General features: G+C 35.1%; 1 protein-coding gene and 1 non-coding gene across 2 annotated transcripts; both read left to right on the top strand.

Annotated features, from left to right (window-relative positions):
* Window positions 1–1,033: 1,033 nt before the first annotated feature.
* Window positions 1,034–10,256, top strand: LOC132056412 (soluble starch synthase 1, chloroplastic/amyloplastic). The gene is made up of 15 exons (XM_059448598.1): window positions 1,034–1,416; window positions 2,737–3,101; window positions 3,500–3,577; window positions 3,674–3,798; window positions 5,119–5,200; window positions 6,315–6,488; window positions 6,708–6,789; window positions 7,040–7,131; window positions 7,226–7,288; window positions 7,373–7,462; window positions 8,010–8,134; window positions 8,221–8,329; window positions 8,418–8,473; window positions 8,921–8,960; window positions 9,544–10,256. The coding sequence occupies exons 1-15, from the start codon at window positions 1,116–1,118 to the stop codon at window positions 9,700–9,702; spliced, it is 1,941 nt and encodes a 646-aa protein (XP_059304581.1). The 5' UTR covers window positions 1,034–1,115; the 3' UTR covers window positions 9,703–10,256.
* Window positions 10,257–11,831: 1,575 nt separating this feature from the next.
* Window positions 11,832–11,983, top strand: LOC132058621 (U4 spliceosomal RNA). Its single transcript, XR_009415347.1, has one exon. It is a non-coding gene; the product is annotated as a U4 spliceosomal RNA (small nuclear RNA).
* Window positions 11,984–15,920: the final 3,937 nt, after the last annotated feature.

Genomic DNA, 15,920 nt, shown 5'->3' with positions numbered 1-15,920 from the left:
TAAAAAAAATATATATAAAAAGTACCTCTTTTCTTTTTAGTCTATGCAAAATTATTTTAACTTTGAACTTCTCATTTTGTTTTTTAATGAGATGATTTATAATCACACAAATGTCAATTCTTGATTCATAAGTTTCATTTTAAATTTTTTTCTTTTTGATGCCTAGTCAAACACGTTATATAAATTTGGATTGAGAGAGTAGTAATATATAATCCACTAAATTTTGTGGATATTACAAATTTTTTTAAATTACCAGCATATATATAATTTTAGATTCCTTATGCCAATATAACAACATGAGTGTTACAGGTGAGATTTAGACGGGGATATTTATAGGGGGTTTTCTGGATATCATTAAACACCGCCCCGTGATGGGGTAGAGTAATCCCCCACTTGTCGGTCCACAAGATTTTTCGCGCTAACTGTCTATTTAACGTGACTCTAACGATGTCGTTTCAAGGTCATGTCGACCTTCTAGGTACTTGTGTTTTTCTTTTTCATCAGATCCTATACCAGAAGTAATATTCCTTTGAGGGGTCGTTTGGTACATAGTATAAGTTGGGTATATCTCAGTACTAACTTTAGTACTCCCTCTAGATCAAAAAAAAAGAGTTCACTTGGTCATTTGCACACCTCTTGAGAAAATACTAACTTCTAGATATAAATAGATAATTTAACTAAATTACCCCTAATTAAACAGGGATTAGAATTTGATCATATGACACTTAATAGAGGTAAATCTGAAAAAATAGGATTAATTCTTTGATAAGTGGACACTTTTTGTTATCCAAGAAAAAAAAAGGTAAGTGGACTCTTTTTTTGATTCGGAGGGAGTATTAATTTTGTACTATCAAACAGAATATAAAATAAAATACAATTTTAAGGATGAAATATACCATCGTATTCGGGAGATGAGATAAATTAGTCCGGAGGATTATAATTCCGGGATAATTTAGTAAATTAAAATGTACAAAGTGTCTCATACTATTAATACAAAATCTTTCTTCACTTTTTTTTCCTTTTTCAGATTTTCTATCTTTCTTTTTGTCCCTTACATTTTAAATTATCAATATATCTACAAGTACATTGAAAGAGTACTCTCTCGCTCTCTCTGCATGATTCTTGATCTTACCACCCAAATGGGGTCTCTCCAAACATCAACAAATCTTAGCAACAAGTCTTGCTTATGTGTCTCAGGGAGTGGTTTGCAGGGATTGAGTGTAGTAAGGCAAGTGGGGTTTTCTTGGTTGTTGCAGGGACGAAAAAGAAGTAAAAAGATCCAGTCTTTATGTGTTAGAAGTTCATTCAGTAATGGTGGTAGTTCTCCAGATGAGAAAGTGTCAGAGGGTCTTCTTTTAGGTGCTGAGAGGGATGGTTCTGGTTCTGTTGTTGGTTTTCAATTGATTCCTCATTCTGGTATTGTCTTTTGTTTTCTTGAGCTTGAAGTTAGCATTCAGTAATTTCATTGTTTTTTATGTGTTCTGTGTATTTTTATCCGGATGTTGTTTCCTAGTTGCTCAATCTAGTAAAAATCTTATTTTGAAGATGGCATAATAGTTCCTCATTTCATTATACAATGCCAATTTCGTTAAGGACCTCAACTTCTACCTTAAAAAGAAGAGTGTGATACCCGCAAGGGTGGCTCAGTTGGTTGAGCATGGGCTTTCATAATGGAGATCTCAGGTTCGAAACCCCCTACCTACGAAAGTAGGGATTTGCCTTCTCGGTCGAGCTCATCGCACATAGCTTGCCTAGTGCGGTTATCTCTCCTGTGTGGTTTGCGGGCTATTGCACAAGAGCAGGGTTTACCCTGTGCGCACCCAAAGGGTAATGGCTGCGGGTTTCCCTTTCATCAAAAAGAAAATAAAAAAAAATAAAAAAATAAAAAAGAAGAAGAAGAGGGTGAATGGATGATTAAAAGATTTGCTAAATGGATATAATTCCACTGTACTTTGTAGTTTGGATAAATGCTCATTGCTCCAATTGATAAAGTGATCAATATGACTTTGTTTACGCCATAGTTGTATCTGATGAAAGCGAACAGAGGCTGAGAACATTTAACTTGATAATTATAGCTTGGGGACAATGTTAGAAATCAACTATATGGTTATGATTAATACGTATATTTTTAACTTTTGTATCAGCATCTCTCATAGTAATTGCATTTTTAGAGTGCAAACCTGATATCTGAGAGTTAGATGAGTTGGTCTTTCTTTCAATATGACAGAAAGAATGCTCAACTGTTTCGATGTTTGTAAAGAATGCTCAACTGTTTCGATGTTTGTGGTGATACTAAGTGTGAAGTTCTAGAACTTTACTTTATTGATTAGTTAATTTATTCATCCATAAGAAAGTACTTAAGCAGCTTCTTGTTTGAATGGACTTCCACTCTGAGACACTGATGTTTGTTAGTGCTCGCATGCTTGAAACATGTGTATACTTGTTGGTTCTATTGCTGGTGAAAGACTTACCATGTTGCAGCTAGAAAAGGTTACAATTAGTAGGACAATAGGGTCTTTTTTTGATTTTTTTCTTTCTAATATGTAAAATAAATTTATATGTAGAAACACTGGGAGTTTTAACTCAGTTACTGAATTGATTCAGGCTCGTTACTAATTGCTTTTACACCTGATGTATTTCTGTGCAAAAATATGTAATGATAGTGTTTACAGTCTAGTTCTTTCTTTTTCTAGTTTTGCCTTCAAAGAAAATGAAAATGGTGCATACTCAATTCAGTTGCAGGTGATGCAACAATGGTTGAATCTCATGATATTGTAGCCGATGATGGAGATGAATTGAGTGAGGATGCTGAAGAGATGGAGAAAACCCCTAAATTAACTTTTAATATCATTTTTGTTACTGCTGAAGCAGCTCCGTATTCTAAGACAGGTGGTTTAGGAGATGTTTGTGGTTCTTTGCCTATGGCACTAGCTGCTCGGGGTCATCGTGTAATGGTTGTTTCACCTAGGTATTTGAATGGAGGTCGTTCAGATGAAAAATATGTTAATGCTGTTGACCTTGACGTGCGGGCCACGATCCACTGCTTTGGTGGTGCTCAGGAAGTAGGCTTCTACCATGAATACAGGGCCGGTGTTGACTGGGTAAGAGCGTTTGACATACCCTTTTTTGCATACATTTTTTCCTGCATACTTTATATTTTATTATTACTCCCTCCGTTTCAAGTTGTTTGTCTCACTTTCCCTTGTAGTCTCTTTAAAAAAGAATGCCACGTTTTATATTTAATAACTTTTTACACCCAACATACTGCATGGCATATTTAAGACCACAAGATTCAAAGGGCATTTTAGTACATTACATACATCTTTATTTTAAGACCCAAGATTCAAAACTCTTTTATTTTTTTGAAACGGAGGGAGTATTACTTTTGGATTAGTTGATAAATTAGTTGTATATGTCTGTTTTTTTATTTAACATAATATTTCTTGCTAAGTGCATATTTAGGATTTTAATGGTAAAGATATACTGCTCTTGCTATCAGGTATTTGTGGATCACCCTTCTTATCACAGAACTGGAACGCCATATGGTGATATTTATGGCGCATTTAGTGATAATCAGGTAATATATTATTCTTTTTCATGCACGATGATCACATCTCTATATGGTTTAATATGATGGCTAGTGATAATACTTCCCTATCTTTTTGGTAAGCAGTTTCGCTTCACTTTGCTTTGTCACGCAGCATGTGAAGCGCCATTGGTTCTTCCACTGGGAGGGTTCACTTATGGAGAGAAGTGCTTGTTTCTTGCTAACGATTGGCACGCTGCCCTGGTTCCTTTGTATGTTAACAAAATATTCTGACTTATTTATATTTTTCTATGTAATTTATGTTTGATGAATGCCAAACATCTCAATGCTACTTTTGCTAGTGACATTTTTAACATCCTTACGATGGCACTTCTTAAAAAAGTTCCTTACAAGGGCTTAATTTTAAGATGTTTTGCTATACGTCGTAAAAAAAGATAATAATAGATGCATAATGCATTGCACAATAATGCTTGTGTGTCGGTACTGCAGATGTTATTATTTTTTTTGAAAACTGGTAAGTTGCAGATGTTATTATCAATCTTATGTTGCACTTCTGCAGTTGTTTATTCTAATAATAATTCCATCTTACCTTCCATCACGAAGTACTATAGCCTATTGATAAACTATAAGGTAATGTATTAGCGCAAAATACACTTCTGAAAAAACAAAAGAAAAAGAAAAAATTGTACTCCCTCCGTTCCAATTTAAGTGTCTTAGTTTGACTGGGCATGGAGTTTAAGAAACAAAAGGAGATTTTTGAATCTTGTGGTCTTAAATTAAAGATGCCATATAGAATGTTGGAAATGGAAAACTTACTAAATATAGAAAGAGACACTCTTTTTGGGACAGACCAAAAAGGAATGTAAGACACTTAAATTGAGATGGAGGGAGTAGTACATTAGTAGTCGTCTGTTCCTTAAAATGGTTTCATGTTTAGACATTCATATTGTGATAAGCTGGTTACTGTCATTGACTGCCATCTGATTGTTATGCTTTATTTTTAAGGTCTAAAACTGACTGAGGGGTTATTATTTGGTCCTGTAGTGGATGTCGAGATTTTTTGTACACTATCACATAACTATGTCAGTCACGTAGGAGAAGACGAAGGGCTGGGAACATGGTCCCACTTGCTTTAATGTGGGTAGTCTGGAGAGAGAAAAAGGAGAGCTTTTGAAGGAGTAGAATCGAGTTTCTCTCAGTTGAGGAGTAGCCTCCGCTCCCTTATTTTCTTTTGGTGTAAACAGAAAGTTCCTTGTTGTATAGATGATTGGGCGGTGTTTGTAGAGAATCATATTTTTGTAGATACCTTACTTTTTGGTTTAACCCATGTAGACGACCTGTTTGGCCATGTTTATGAATGAAATATCTTTACTTGATTTTCAAAAAAAAAAAAAAGGTCAGTCACACTATATCTGTATATCAAAGTAGCCTTGGGAACAGCTTCCCTCCTTTCACCTGCAGCACCCACCATGCTGCGGAATAGCTTATTCTGGTTGTCTGTGCTTTTGACTATTTTTGACCAGTTTATGACAGAATCCTTCTTGCTGATCTTCAAGTGTTCTACGGTGCAGACTTTTAGCGGCCAAGTACCGTCCTTATGGTGTTTACAAGGATGCTCGTAGTATTGTCGCAATACACAACATTGCACATCAGGTACTTTCCTAGCTTAATTGTCCCCATTTCTGTGACATTGAGGTATGAATGTCTCCTGGGCTCACCACTGTATTTGGAGGTATAATGACCCTGAGTAACAGGCTTTATTGTCTGGTCAAACTGTAACATCGTCATGGTTTTCTCCCTGAGCCATTTAATTCTTAGTCATCAGAATGTTAGTTTTGTTGACTTGAATTTGATGTCTTTAATCATTCTACTCGTTCACTTCCTGAATCTGGAAATGAATCTACTAGAACATGGGATAAGCTCAAGCTATTCAATTCTTGGTTCACAAAGCTGTGATTTGATTTAAGATTCATAATTTCTGGGAAGTGGTTGCTCCAGGAAGGCAGAAATGTTAATGTATCTCACTATGGTCGAAATGTAATTTGGAACTCGAAGCTGCTGTTTGATAAAAATTTCAAGATGCCTTCCATATGGAGGAAAGTTAAAGAGAAAATAAACAATTGGCTCTAGATTACCAGTTCCTTTTTTTAAAACCTTAGTGTTGGTGGTATGGTTGACGTTATGGCTGCCTTTTGACAGTTAGACCATATTGGTTTCTAACTGCACGAGATGTATACTTTGCATGTAAATGTGTTTGCTCGAAATCTCCATCCTATTTACAGTTATAGGATCAGTGGGTAAGAATTTACACTGAAGGAACTTCTGATTTTCCAAATGAATCAGTTGCTCTATAAACTAACCAAATGACCATGATGGATGGTTTTATGTCATATGAAGACCCCAACTCCAGTTTTTATCCATCAAGGCGAGTAGCAGGCTAATCTTGTTAGATCAGTTTGATAGTTTGGATTTATTTTGATTGGTTTAGACGTAGAAAGTTAGTGGATGATGAGAGGTGGATCCTGAATCCATATGTCTGGTCTCGTTGCTTGTTGGTAGTTTGATAGTTAATCATTTACCTTGTATTTGGTCAATTCCGACTTTATGTAGTGACCTCTGTGGTTCATAAGTATTTATTGATTGCTTGATTGAATGTTCCTGTCTGCAACTCAAGTTATGCACCGGCTTGTATTGAAATAATCTGCATCTTGAGGTTATCAGTGTTTGATACGGTCATAGATCGTCTCTTGTTTGATATTTTGCATAGGGAGTGGAGCCTGCAGCAACCTACAAAAATTTGGGATTGCCTTCCGAATGGTATGGAGCAGTTGAATGGATATTTCCCACATGGGCAAGGGCGCATGCACTTGACACTGGTGAAACAGTGAACATTTTGAAAGGGGCAGTTGCAATTGCTGATCGGATACTGACAGTTAGCCAGGTAAATATGGAAATTTCCACTTCTGTATACTAGTCGAAGAATATTAGGAAGTATATCACTGATTATGGTTCATGAATTTCTATTTCGGTATGAGAAATCTACGTGACATCATGATAAATTGTTGAATATTGTTATTCAGTACATAAAAATATCGCACTCGTCCTCTCTTCCTATTACTTGTGGTTACTTTTCTGTTTACTAATTTTGTTTTGGTGGCAGGGGTACTCATGGGAAATAACAACTCCTGAAGGGGGATATGGGCTACATGAGCTGTTGACCAGTAGAAAGTCAGTTCTTAATGGTACGTGTGTCAGATGATTTCTTTTGAGTTCTTTCTGATATTCTTTTCCTTTTATTCGAATTGTAATTTGGTAAGATATATGTTGATTGACGAGGCTTATTTACCAGTATTAGCTTCATCCTAGTCAAATTCTAAGTTTTGTCAAAAGTCATGACCAGAGCCAAGGCTAAATTTAATTAATAACCTTAGCTGTGGCTTCCGTTATCTATGAACATTTGAATTACTAGTTAATCTTTCTCTATTTATGCAGGAATTACTAATGGAATAGATATTGATGATTGGAACCCATTAACAGATGAGCATATTGCTTCGCATTACTCCATCAATGACCTCTCTGGAAAGGTAATTAAGCTTTTCAGTACCTGACGTGAACCGTCGCTTTCTTGGAACTAATTCGCACAAAGTGTCTCTGCTAACTTCCATTTTAATTATACAGGTGGAGTGCAAGACTGCTCTGCAAAAGGAACTGGGCCTTCCAATTCGATTTGATTGTCCACTGGTGAGAGTTTTGTTGACTTCTTTGAATTACGAGGAAAAATTCCCTCCCTCTCTAACCAGAAAATTTGGAAAATTAATAATGCAGATTGGATTTATTGGAAGGCTGGACTACCAGAAAGGTGTTGACATAATCCTCTCAGCAATTCCAGAACTTTTGCAGGATGATGTCCAGTTTGTAGGATCTTCCACCCACATCCTTCTTTAAATCATTATTAATGCCGCATGTTTGAGTCTCTGATTGATAAACTTCAGGAAGATCCTTGACTTTCCAATTGTTCATTAACTGTATTCCTTTTTGGACTTCGATCGAAATTTCTTTGCTTGAGATATTTGTGACATTTATGTTTCCCCTTCTTTTCCTTCATGCCCCCATACTTAGTAATGCGTTGATGATACAGAATTTTATACATGGGAATGTGTTCAAATTGAAACTATATTTATGGCATTACAGAGTTTATCGGAAGATTTCCTAAAAGGGAACTGAAAATATTGAACTCCAACTAGGTAGGGAACTGGAATTCAAAGTTCAGGTTACCCTTTTAGGAATTACCCCTAACTTTTTTCATCACATCATGAAAAACTTGTTCATTTTAATGTTGCAAATTATGTAGTTGTATTCAGGAATAATTCTGGAGCATGTGTTTATTCATACTATTTTTCTAGTACAAGTGTTCTGCAAAATGTTTTTTTCTAATTGAATTTATTATCTATTCTTTATTCAGGTGATGCTTGGATCTGGTGAGAAACAATACGAAGACTGGATGAGACATACAGAAAATCTTTTCAAAGACAAATTTCGCGCTTGGGTTGGATTTAATGTTCCAGTTTCTCATAGGATAACAGCAGGGTAATTCCGAATTAGATGGTCTGATGGTGAATTTAAATACTTATTGAATATTTATTAAGCTGACTTATTCATGTTGTGTTGTGCAGGTGCGACATAATAGTGATGCCTTCAAGATTCGAACCGTGTGGCTTAAACCAATTGTATGCAATGAGATATGGCACCATACCTGTTGTTCATAGCACTGGGGGCCTAAGAGTGAGTTGATTTCCGTATATAGAAATGGCTTTTCAAATGAAAAAGCTCATGCCTTAAACTTTTTTTTTTTTTTTAAAATTATCTTTAGGACACAGTGAAGGATTTTAATCCATATGCTGAAGAAGGAAAAGGTGAAGGTACCGGGTATGTCTCTTTCTTTTAAATGCTGTTGATTTTTCTTAGGTACTGTGATGCTGTTCATTTAGAAACTTGAAATACAATTTCTATTTCAACTACCCTCTCTTGCTCCTCCATTTTAAGGCTAGAATAGCTTTGTACTTGCCTTGCGCTGCAAAATCCATTATACCAACTTTTCTCCCTTGAATTGAATTAGGTTTCTGAATGAACATATCAAGAGGCCAATGCTCATTTGCTTATGAGTTAGAAATATACCTTAGTCAATGATCTGGCTCTGATCCTTCTTGGAGTTTGATTCTTATTATTAGATACATAAATGGAAACCTTAATTGTATCCATTTACCAATAAGAGATACAAGAATATTCCACCCCTGTCGCTGAATTTTTTGTGCACTTGTGCTAACTTTTCGATGATGGTATCTAATTGATGTTGCTATTAATGAAATTTAACAGGTGGACATTTTCTCCTCTATCGAGTCAAAAGTTGCTTGATGTAAGTTTCCCCATGATCGATAGATAGTTTTAAATGTTTGTTAAGTCATTCCTGTTGTGGTTCTTGTTTTTGCATAAAAAATAAATTCTTTTACTCTATTAACATAGAAACGCATTCCCTTTATTCCGTTTCCTTGTTCTTCTCATTATGTATATGTATATGTTTCGTACAAGTAGTCGGAATTTGTTAATTTGTATTTGCTGGTTTAAGTGGGGCTAAACCAAGACACAGGATGCTCATTGTGTGTCTAGGTGGAGGGTGTTTGAAGTCCTTTCATCTTCTTAGTTTCATCTCTCTGTACATCGTGGTCTGTTTAATACATGCATCAAGGCACTAGGTGGTTAGAATCCATATGATTAACACATTAATTCAGTTAAGATGATTCCTTATGCACTGTGGCCTTTGGTCAAGTAAGGCTAAAAGTTGTTGGCTGTAACATTCTGTTTTGAAACCTATTTGAAAATCAATGTTAGCATACTTTTGTTATATTGTGCATTTGTTGATTGATGGCAGTTGAATAGAGATGTAGATGTCATCTGTTCTCTTTTGGACCATAACGTAGTGTAATTTTAACTGCTTGCAGACACTGAAGGTGGCGATTGGGACTTATACAGAACATAAGTCATCTTGGGAGGGCTTAATGAAGAGAGGAATGGAAAGGGACTATTCCTGGGAAAATGCAGCCATTCAATACGAGCAAGTTTTCGACTGGGCCTTTACAGATCCTCCATATGTCAGGTGATTTATCAAGAAAGAAGGCAAATGGATATATCGTTAAACTATACACTGAGCTTTTGGTGCTATTAGCTACGTCGTTAGATGGAGAATGAATGTGATTCTTTCTGACTTAGAGAAATGAAGTTAGTTCCAAAGAGATGTAGCTTATCTTAAGGAAGAGAAAAGGAAAGCTAGAAACCAAGAAAGTGCTCCTTGGGAGAAGAGTGGAACATGTAAAGAGAATTTTGAATTTTAAGGTCAGTTATACAACTCTTATGCGGATGACGAGAGGCCAATTGATCAAATATTGTTTCTCATTTAACATCTCATATAATTATTGTTATTATTCAAATTGAACATGATTAGTTTGGAAAAGTTAACAAAACTATGAGAAATGGTTTCAATCAAAAGAAGTGTGCGAACAAGGAATACATTCTTGACGGAAACCAGGACCCTTTGGGAGAAATAGATGCTGATATAGAATAAATCCTCTTTTGTTATTCTTTTTCCTTGATATCTATGTGACATTTGGGTCAAATGTCAAATTTATATTTTCTAAATAATTCTTGTAATGCTCTTTTTGAATTGTCTTTTGTGCTGCAAGTTTATTTTGTTAGCAATTCAATAATCATTTTAGGGTAAGACAATATATGTGATTGGTAAAGAGTGTGTTAAGAATGCACAATATGAAAATCTTGCTTGGACATTGAATGCATACAAACTCATCGATACTTTATGTGTCATACGGAAGCTTGCTTTATTTTATATTACAAATGATACATCCTAATATTAATGTGACACTTCAAAAATAAAGTAGCAACAATTGACCTTTGGGAGAAATAGATGCTGATATAGAATAAATCCTCTTTTGTTATTCTTTTTCCTTTATATCCATGTGACATTTGGGTCAAATGTCAAATTTATATTTTCTAAATAATTCTTGTAACGCTCTTTTTGAATTGTCTTGTGAGCTGCAAGTTTATCGTTAGCAATTCAATAATCTTTTTAGGATAGAACAATATATGTGATTGGTAAAGAGTGTGTTAAGAATGCACAATATGAAAATCTTGCTTGGACATTGAATGCATACAAACTCGTCGATACTTTATGTGTCATACGGAAGCTTGCTTTATTTTATATTACAAATGATACATCCTAATATTAATGTGACTCTTATGTGACCCTTCAAAAATAAAGTAGCAACAATTGACCTTTGGGAGAAATAGATGCTGATATAGAATAAATCCTCTTTTGTTATTCTTTTTCCTTTATATCCATGTTTTGGGTCAAATGTCAAATTTATTTTTTCTAAATAATTCTTGTAACGCTCTTTTTTGAATTGTCTTGTGAGCTGCAAGTTTATTGTTAGCAATTCAATAAACTTTTTAGGATAGAACAATATATGTGATTGGTAAAGAGTGTGTTAAGAATGCACAATATGAAAATCTTGCTTGGACATTGAATGCAGACAAACTCATCGATACTTTATGTGTCATACGGAAGCTTGTTTTATTTTATATTACAAATGATACATCCTACTATTAATGTGACTCTTATGTGACACTTCAAAAATAAAGTAGCAACAATTGTCCGAACTCTAGGGATATCGAAAAGATATTGAAATGATTGGGATGCTTTTCGAAAATATAATTTTCATCATACACAATAATAGAACGTATTTAAACTCATTTTTTGGTGGCCTGGTTTGAACTTTGAAGTTATTTTATTGCTACTTATGACTCATGGACTCTTCAAAGGGTCAGGTCGAGCTCATTATTCCATATGTTAATTAGCGAATAGGATTTGCGGGCTGAGTTGTATGATTATGGGAAGTAATGTATCCCACCGACCCATTTCTCTTTGTACTCAGCTCATTGGGTTCATCACATAAAGAACAACCAATCAAAATCAAAATAATACTACTAATAAATAATTTAAAGTAAAAGGGCTATCCAAATCCCAATACCAAAAAAGAAAAGTTAGTGAAACGTAGGTGGACAGATGGGGATGGATTGGAGGCAAGTTAAAAGAATTCAGAATGGTTTAGTTCTGTCGGTTGCTTTGGAGTTGGTAATTCATCCCACATCGAAAGCACACGAAAGAGAGCGGAGAGGAGGCTTATTATAAAAAGAGAAGCAGGCGTATGAAAAAAGTATCTTTGCGCTTGGGGCAATGACGTAGCTAGTGAGGTACTAACCGAGGCGCGTCAATTGCTGGTTGAAAACTATTTCCAAACCCCCTCTTTGGCCTGGGTTCTGCCCTGGCCATTGAGAATTTTTGAAAGGGCTTCCCCTTGGGGTAAAGCCCTACAACTCTAGTTCTAAATTTTCCCTTTTAACTGATGGGAACTTCAATGTCTATCTTATTAATAAAATTTAGGAGACTGAATTTATATGTCTCAACACGAAAAAATCTGCAGCAAGTTTTTAGCTTGCATCATATTATATCTTTCGTTGGTGTTTCAAGAAAACAAATCAACTCTCCCGTCCGTCCCAATTTGAAACAAATTGAGTGCTTGTAAATCATTTTAAAACAAGCCATCACTATGAGCTAGTTTGATGTTTGATTAACAATTAACGAGCTAGTTTTATGTTTAATTGTCACAAATTTATTAATGAAAATGTGCATCTCGTGCGTGCGTCGCCTCCCATGTGCATCCCGTCTCAAATATTAAATATCACTTTCTCTTTGTAAAGAGTAAACATACAAGTTTCTTATTCATCGAGTTTCAATCGTGCATCATTGGTGGAATTTAGTTAAATTCTAGATATTCCTTTGGTCTTTATCAAATGGGCGACGAAATGAACTGGGGATGGTCTGTTCATCAATTAAATTTTAACCTTCTCATAAGTTTGAGCAAACGTATCTATTTTATATCACTAACTTCACCACATTATTTGTATTTAATGATATAGAAAGAAAAGAAAACTCATAAATAAATAGAAGTAGTAGGCGTTTGGTCATAGAAATCCAAAACTTTTCACTTTTTTTTTGGAATTTTGGAGTTGAAGTTGGAGTTGGAGTTGTGTTTGGCCATGGTTTTTGAGATTGTATTTTTGTCGTTGAAATGTACTTGTTTTGGTTGTGAAAAACTTAAAAAACAAGTTTTTCTTGTTTTTCAAATTCCAAATACAAGTTGTATTTGGAATTTTCATGGCCAAACTAATTTTTGAAAAGAGTGAAAAAAAGTGAATAATTCTTATGGCCAAACGGGTTCGTAGTATCTACCAGATCTAGAAATAAAAACGTAACTAAAATCACTTACCTTGACGGAAAAATGGAGCCATTGATAACAAGCTATTCTATCTATAGACGAAACTTGATATACCGCTTGCAAGAACAAAAAGAGACTTCGACCAGATCTAGAAATATCAATAAACTAAAATCTTGACGGAGAAACCGAGCCATTGATAACACTCTATTCAATTTGTAGAAGAAACTTGATATACCGTTGGCATGAAAAGAAATAGACTTCAATGTTATCAATCAGTTGTATCCAGGGACAATCTCGATGAACTTCACTTCTTCAAAATCTTTGAGCTTGAATTGGCATTGAAAGTATCATAACTACTGAATATATACTCAAGGATGTGAATGTATAACTACAAAATAAAAGTACTGACTTATGCCCAGTTTCCGGATCGTTAAACTAGGAGTATGAGAAAACTCAAAACATGAAAATTGTAGATGTTTGAAATACCTTTCGCTCCATATAAGATGGAGCTAAAACGCAGCTCTGTACTACGAGGTATGCTCATTTTACTAAACGCTATCGATAAAGTTGAAAAATGTGAAATTTTGACTGTGTGAAAATGGACCTAGGAACTCGCTAATCTAAGCTCAAAGCGAGATAGGTCATGCTATAGACCTCGCTTAGCGAGGTGTAGGGTCCCCAAAATGAAAAATTTCAGAAAAATTGGCTAGGTATAAAATGGACCTAGGAGCTCGCTGAGCTAAGCTTAAAGCGAGATATGGTCATGCTATAGAACTCGCTCAGTGAGGTGTAGGGTCCAAAATGCCTCATCCTATAAATTCAACACTAAAGTCAACATTTTATTTATCAGACATTCCAACTTCAGAGAAAACCCTTGAAGGATGACTTTTTCAGAGCAAACAACCCAAAGGCTTCCCCACCACATCTAAAAGTTCTTGATCAATTCCTATGATTTTTTTACTTTAATCTAACGAGGATTAACACTAGAAACCTCAACTATTCTATAGATTGTGAAAATTCGATTCAAGAACGGTAGAAGAGGAAAGTTGTTTGAAATTCATTGTGAGGTAAGTTTATAAAATTTAAGTATAGTTATGGGGATTGTTTTGGTTTTATATATCATCTATATACCGTTAGAATCCATGGGTGAATCGCATGAAAGCAACAAAACGAAATTGGCTTAAAACCCCTAGTTTTCAAAAAAGGGTGGGAATTCAAAAGAAAAGTGTAAAGTTCTAATCTTTCTGATCTTAATGAATTTTAGAGTGATTGTTGAACCTTGGAAAAACCCGTTTGCTAGATTTTAGCGGGAATTGAGGTGTGTCTAATTTTTTAAAAACGTTTTGGATGTATGTCTATTTTTCAAAAATCTTGAAGCACATTTAAGTTGTGAAAGCATGATTGATGTTTGAGAATTCTACTTTGATTGTTTGTACTAGTTAAAACCCTCGTTTGGTGGTCATTCTTTGTTGGACTTGTTTTCGAAATAAAAGATGATATTTGAACAAGGTCATGCGTGTGTAGGGTGAAGCCTGCATCGAACCTTATATGAATTATACTATCATGATGAACATGTTTTGCCCTAATATGGATGATTAAACTTATTTCACTAAAGGTTGGAACCTTAAACATGTTTTTCTTGAATGGGTTTCTTGAACTTGAATAAATGATTTGGACATACATTTATAAATTTATAGTGACTTGAAATACCTCTATTGTGAGAAGATGACTTGAGAAATGAATTCGGCTATAAGCCACGATTGATGATTCGATTGATATGTCATGATATGTATTTGGTTGTGTTTGGGCCTTGTATGGGCAAGGCTTAGTCCGGAGGGACGATTAGCTCCTAACATGTCGGTCCGGAGGACGATTGACCTCCGCGGCGTGTAGCCCGGTGTATATATTGCTGTGTCAATCCACAAGATGATTGACCTCCGAGGCATATAGCCCGACGAATCTATTGTTGTGCCAGTCCAGAGGACAATTAGCCTCCGTGGGATAATAGCGATCGAACGATTGACCTGGGTACGTGTTGATCTTTTGGTTGCCTATGAAAGGCTTGTGATCGCGTAGTTCTGATTAAAAGACTTAATGTGGTAAAGGTTTGTGTTAAAATTGGTATTTTACGGTCTATTTGGTTGTTCCAATCTACTAAGATGATTTTGATCTATCTTTTACTTACAAATTGTTTTATTACTATTGATTCATAAGTTTCTTTGTAACTATCTTAGTTTTTTTATTAACTATTGCCCCTTAGATACTCACCAGTGCCCGGTACTCGGTACCATTGTTGTTTTTGATGGATGTTAGTGTAACGAAGAAAGAGCAGTTCATGATATGCGTGCGGAGTAGGGAGGGCTACTTATTAGGGAGCCCATATACTTATTCGTGAGACACCCCTTGATCTTAGTTTGTTGCTTTTAGTTTCCGGGCTGCATTCCGAAGTTAGTCTATTCATTTATTTATCTCAGAAGCTCCATAGATAGTTGTTAGAATTGTGAGTAATGCTCGTATGACTTGTTGGGGCGTTTTCCTTGTTTATGGCTAGTTATTTATATTAGACTTCCGTTGATTTAAAAAAAAAAAAATATGAGTATGTTTCCATTTAATCTAATGACTTGTTTAAGTACATGCTGAAAGAATGTTAAAAGAGATTAGACATTTATTGATTTTATAAGTTGCTTATTGTTGTTCATAACATCGAATGCACATTCATAACATGAAAGGGGTCTAACTACCACAAATTAATACAATAATCAAAAGTTTGATCAATAAATCGAAAGGCACTTACAAATTGTATTATTACTATTGATTCATAAGTTTTGCTGTAAACCATATCGGTAGTATCCCGTTCCGAGTTAGATGTGAACGTATGAAAACTAGTATAAAGATCTATTAACTATATGAATCCATTCGGGTGATAAACTACGTTTTGAAGTCAAACCAAAAAGTGAAGTTCTTAAGGCCTTCTAAATTCGTCTAAGTATTGTACTTATGGCCATTTTCGGTAGTAACGTTAGGAATTT

The sequence above is a fragment of the Lycium ferocissimum genome, chromosome 5, assembly GCF_029784015.1.
Source record: "Lycium ferocissimum isolate CSIRO_LF1 chromosome 5, AGI_CSIRO_Lferr_CH_V1, whole genome shotgun sequence".
NCBI lineage: Eukaryota > Viridiplantae > Streptophyta > Magnoliopsida > Solanales > Solanaceae > Lycium > Lycium ferocissimum.
Note: the sequence above shows the minus strand (reverse complement) of the source record. Positions and strands in the feature narration are given on the sequence as shown.